The 5,718-nt window shown below is 36.3% G+C and overlaps 1 protein-coding gene across 1 annotated transcript; it reads right to left on the reverse strand.

The window, feature by feature from the left end:
* Nucleotides 1-1,521: 1,521 nt before the first annotated feature.
* LOC147634828 (transcription factor ABORTED MICROSPORES-like) lies at nt 1,522-4,490 on the reverse strand. Its single transcript, XM_086803417.1, has 4 exons — nt 4,447-4,490; nt 4,295-4,351; nt 4,011-4,181; nt 1,522-1,752 (listed from the first exon to the last, which is right to left on the reverse strand). Exons 2-4 carry the CDS (start codon nt 4,349-4,351, stop codon nt 1,657-1,659), a joined length of 324 nt encoding a protein of 107 aa, XP_086659543.1. The 5' UTR covers nt 4,447-4,490; the 3' UTR covers nt 1,522-1,656.
* Nucleotides 4,491-5,718: the final 1,228 nt, after the last annotated feature.

Here is a 5,718-nt window from a genome sequence, read left to right on the forward strand (position 1 = left end):
ATTTTGAGATAATTGCAACTAAGGCTTCTCTTTAAATGAAATTTTTCATGAAGTGCATAGGATGATGGCCTTTATACAAGCCATGCCATCCCCGTTGAGTATGACATGAAGTGCAAATGTGAGATTAGGACGTGTTATCTTTAAAAAACTGCTAGATTGCATGTCCATCAAATCACATTATTTACTCTACATCCTCTATATTGCACAATCGTGATAGCATATGTATGGGCTTGTTTCATAGGCAATGTTAGAAATAAACTTTTTTTCTAACTAAAGAAGAAGAATAACATTCTAGCTCTACCAATTTGTATTCAAAAAGACCTTACCAGTTTTATAACCAAAATTTTAAATTTTTGCTTCTTTAAATTCAAGGCTAAACAAAATTACAACCATTTTTTCACAATTTGAGGTGTGAAAATTACATTGAAGGACATTTTTTTGGGCACTTCTCGAAGTACTAATTTCTAGCCATTGGTGGTGGTGTGTCTATACAACGCCATCAAAGGTCCTTCGCACACTTGGTGGCCACCAAGCTTGCATTTTGGCTTGTCCTCATGGTATCTAGAGATGATGGACATGTGTGTTGCTTCCAATGTGTGTGTGGTGCCATTAGGGGCAATGCCTAAAAATGACATTCTAGTGGATTTTTACTGGCAAAAATGCTGATATTTTTAGTTATAAAACCAGCATATAGTAGAGATTTGAAAAAAAAAAACAGATTGGTTTGTTTTTTGGAGCATCGATTTGGGATGCTGCTTTGACCACTTTAGTTCTCTAATAGTGGCCTACGACCCTTAGCACTATCTCCCACGGGGTCTTAAAGACCCCTCTCATATGGCATCAATGGATAGCATTGATCAAAAATCACGCCGCCTTTTTTCGGTTATCGGATAAAGAAAACTAGGGCAAGTAAACTAGGGAAGTAAACTAGAGTGAGTAAACTAAACTACAAAAAATTGGGAAAAAATCATCTTCATAGTTTACTTCCTAGTTTACTAAGCGAGCATAGTTTATTTCCTAGTTTACTCACAGCACTTCCTAGTTTACTTCATAGAATGAGGGTGAATTTGGTTTGGGACTTAGAAAATTTGGAGCAAGATGTTATGTTCAAAAGTGGATTTGAACTCAAGTCCTTGGATCACCATTAGAATTATCTCACCACTACACTATACTTCAAGCAACAAAATTGTGTGGTTTCAAGCCATTATATTTTATATTTTTCTCCCCTAGTTTACTTGTCCTAATTTACTTAGCCTAGTTTACTTGTCCTAGTTTACTTACCCTAGTTTACTTTATCCGACGGTCGAAAAAAGCATCGCGATTTTCATCAATGCTATCCATTAATGCCCATGGAAGATACTGCTAAGGGTTGCGATCTCTATATTTGACATGGGTAGGTGGTTTGGATATCTGCATACTGTAGAGTGCCTTGCAACTATATTTGAAAAAACCCATTGTTAATTCGAAGGAGAATTACAAACCGGTAAATTTCATAATCAACATCAAAAGCTAAAGATCATAGAATAATAAAGTGATTTTTCATAGGATAATGAAATGATTACTTACTAATTTACATGTCTTTCACAAGATGAACACACTCAAAAGGTTAAACATTTTAAATGAATCAAATCTATAAAATAAAAAGCATCTTGACTGTCATTGCTCGGAGTCTGGGTGTCGCCTATGGCATACAACAATGCTCGTGAGCAGTTCTCTGAGGGTATCAACATGTACGGGAGGCATGTCTTCTCTCTGTTGAAAACCGAACAACCCACATTAGCACAGAATGGAGTTATTTCTCTCTCTCGCGCGCATGTGCACACACAAAAAAAAACACGCACGCACACATATATTGATTGTGTGCATATATAAGAATTTTACACACAACACGATCTATACATTGATTTTGATCTCCACACAATCAATGTATATATACATTGATTGTATGTGTGTGTGCACATACACACACATTGTGTGCACACATATGTATACATATATGTATGTGTGTACATACATATGTACACACACACACATACATACATATGTACACACACACACACATACATACTTATATGTGTATGTATACATATGCCTAAATGTACACACACAATGTGTGTGCACTTTGTGTGTGTACATATGTACACACACACATTATAAAAGACAGAGAGCATGGTAAAAGGTACACTACATTAGAGCGGCACACACACAAACACATAGGATACACAACACGGTATATTATTGAGGGTTCACTATGTTAGTGATTTTCAATACATTACATTATATTGAGAACGAGTACAAAGTTGTGCTTGAACCTTTGCATACTACAACCATATGGATTACCATCAAAAGACCATATGACATTAAACATGATAGTGTGAGATATAACTAATTGTATTACTGAGCTAAGCAAGTAATTCCTTTCTTTCTTTGTTGAAAGATGTGGAGATGCTTGCTTCTTGAAAGTGTGTGAAAGGTGTGTTATATTGCACTTGGTCACACAAGTGTTCCAAATTTCTCTAATAATTCTTTTTCCCCATGTTGATAAGAAGTTGACAGAGCTAGCGATGAAGATACTCATATTTTTTGATAAAGACCAAGAAGTTCTATGTTTATGTATATATATGTTGTATGCAAAATAAAGGGCCCATTTACATTCCCTTATTTTTAAGGAGCATTAATAAAGTATTGCTTTACTTAATTTTGGATATATGTCACTAGATAAATCTCACATAGGAGGAGGTAGTGAGGGTAAAAATGACATGTGAGCTTGTTTTAATATCCTACAAGCTGATGGCTTTTTAACATTGTTTACACCATACAACTTTACTTAGTTTTGAGAATATGTATTAAGTATGAGGTAAGGTGAGCACGTGATATAAGGTTAGAAGCTGTATTAAGTATGAGGTAAGGTGAGCACGTGATATAAGGTCTTCTAACACCACACATGTGTAAAGTATGAGGGAAGGTGAAATGTGATATAAGGTGAGCTTGCTTCTAATACCACACAACATGACAACAATGTATTGAAATGTACACAACTTGCATGTGGAGGAGTTGGTGAGGATAAATGTGTCAGGGGAGCTTCTAATATCTTACATGACAGTGGTGTAAATCTTGTTCAATTCAAAGAGGGAAGTAATATCATGTTTTAGTATGGAGGAGGATTATGAGAGAACTTTCTTTTTTATGTTCAATTCAAAGAGGCAATTAATTAAGTATTACTATTGAGGCTGATTATGAGAGATCAGGTTTCCTCTTCAAAATGCATGTACTTTCACATTTTGACATATTGAGGAGTAATTTGCTACTTGAAGGTAATTGAGGCAACTAAGACTAAGTATTACTATTGCGGATGATTCTGAGAGATACTTAAAGCATGCATGTACTTTTGCATTTCAACATATTGAGGAGTTAATTGCTAATTGAAGGCAATGATTGATGACAATTCTTTTCTACAGAAAACAAGGAATTGTGAAGGGGAATTATAACCACTAATTGAAGGTAATAATTGATGACAATTCTTTTCTGCAGAAAACATGGAATTGTAAAGGGGGATTATAACCACTAATTGAAGTAATGATTGATAACAATTCTTAAGTTCTACAGAAAACATGGAATTGTAAAGGGGGATTTTGAAGGTAATGATTGATGACAATTCTTTTCTACAGAAAACATGGAATTGTAAAGGGGGATTATGAATGGTTACAGCAGTGGTCTGGACAAATCAACATGCACTTGTGAGGTGTTGATACCATCTAAGAGCTCTAGTGAGTGATGCGTTGATACCATCTTAGGGCTTTGACACAGTTGGGTGGGCGAGAAAAGACAGGGATGGGGGAGACTCTCCGTCTCCATCATGAGGATCTGAACTGAATTAATCCAGGCAGGTTTTCACATTATGTGCAAACGTGGAAAATACAGGGCGGGGAGACTCTCGGTACATCACGAGGATCTCAACTGAAAACCAGGCAGGTTTTTCACCTACGACCTAATTAGTATCCAAAATTTACCTGTTGTCCAACGGAATCAATGTTAATGGATCGTTGTGATGAGACGTTTGCATGCGTAAGAATCAGACCACTATTCTCCAAGGCTGCCACAAGGTCCACAACCAAGCCAGGGCGCTTCTCACATGCGATATGGATGTGCAGCTGGCCTCCATAGATTTCCGTAATCTCGATCTGTTAATGCAAAGGGTAGTATTAATTATGGGGTACATATAAGGTCCACACGCGCAAATGCACATCAAGCAATTAAATGCATATCAAAATGCTATGATTTCTAGTAGAGTTACCTGCAGTTGTTGATTAGTCGAGTGGTCGGAGTTGCCTTCAGCGGCGCCGACACTCATCTGCATGCAGCATGTGAATGATTCATGATTCATGATCAGAAAGCGGCAGCCCTGAGAGCGCTTAAACTAATACTCCTACTGAGTCGTGCCCTTACCTTGCGTAGGCTGGCTTTGAACCACAGCGTGCTTCCGGCGAGCGGCTATGGTGAGTATGCTGTACTTATAATAATATATTAGCGAGAGCTAATTACGTGCTTAGCAAAAGCAGTAGGTAATGTCCAAGGTGATTTTTTTAATTGATACATGCGGGAAACGTTGCCCCTTGGTCACGTTTCTTAAATTCATTAAAGGGATAATAATATATGGCGGTCACGATCCTCGTTGCCGCTCCTTTAGTCATTAGACCTTTGCATGCTGCCCAAAACAGAGATTCAAAAAGCAGTACACATACACGAGAAACGCACTACCTTGCTCCTGTGAATCCCGACGTGCAAAATTGATACCACCTTATCTTTTCCACAATTTCGCGCTGTCCCCACGTCAGCCCTTGGCCTTTTACAAGGAAAAAAGTGTAAATAAGAAAATAAATAAATAAACTCCAGTGTTAGAAAAAACAAACCGGCCTTTCGTCCTTTCGTGTAATTTTCACGGCTCACATTCCTGTAATTTCACGTAGCCTTGAATTTAAAGATTCAAAATTTCGAAGTTTTAGTTATAAAATTGATTAATTTATGCTTTTTTAAATAAAAATCAGTTGGCGCTTGAAGGTCGTCCTTTTTTTCATGCAACAATCTCTATATTTAGAAGTTTTAGTTATAAAACTGATTAATCTATGCATTTTTTCAATAAAAACCGGTTGGTGGGCTTGAAGGCCATCCTTTTTTTCATAAACTCATGCAACAATCTCTGTGTACTTTGTAGGTGTTAAAGAAAACCTTGAATTGGACAAGATATTTGAGTTGGCATGGACTATTAGAATGTCTTTTTATAAATAGATTATTTCTTGAGAATGTAAGAACTCACTATTCCTTTATTAAACTTACCCTATAGTGTAAAAAATAAAGACAAATATACTCTGGCCATGGTCACTCATCACCTTTAACGTATCAATTAGCCACATGTCTATAAGAACAATTCTTCTGACCTAAAAGTGTTTACGTATAGCACATGCCAATGAGCACACGATGCTATAAGTGACATCATTATTTTTTATTATTGAAACTACTAAGTAAATGTTAAGCTTAAAAACGCAGAAAAACACGAATAGGCCTTTCTTTTAAAAATTAGTATAATAGTAGAATGATCTTTTGAGAGGTTAACAAAAGGAAAACCGTGCTTTCAATCTTTTAGAATAAAAATTAATATTCTCGTTTTAAGACAATGCGTTGGGGTCCTTTAAATTGGATCTCCTAATCCAAAGTAATAAA

Source organism: Cibotium barometz, chromosome 10, assembly GCF_041138505.1.
Source record: "Cibotium barometz isolate CiBa-2024 chromosome 10, ASM4113850v1, whole genome shotgun sequence".
Taxonomy (NCBI): Eukaryota; Viridiplantae; Streptophyta; class Polypodiopsida; order Cyatheales; family Cibotiaceae; genus Cibotium; species Cibotium barometz.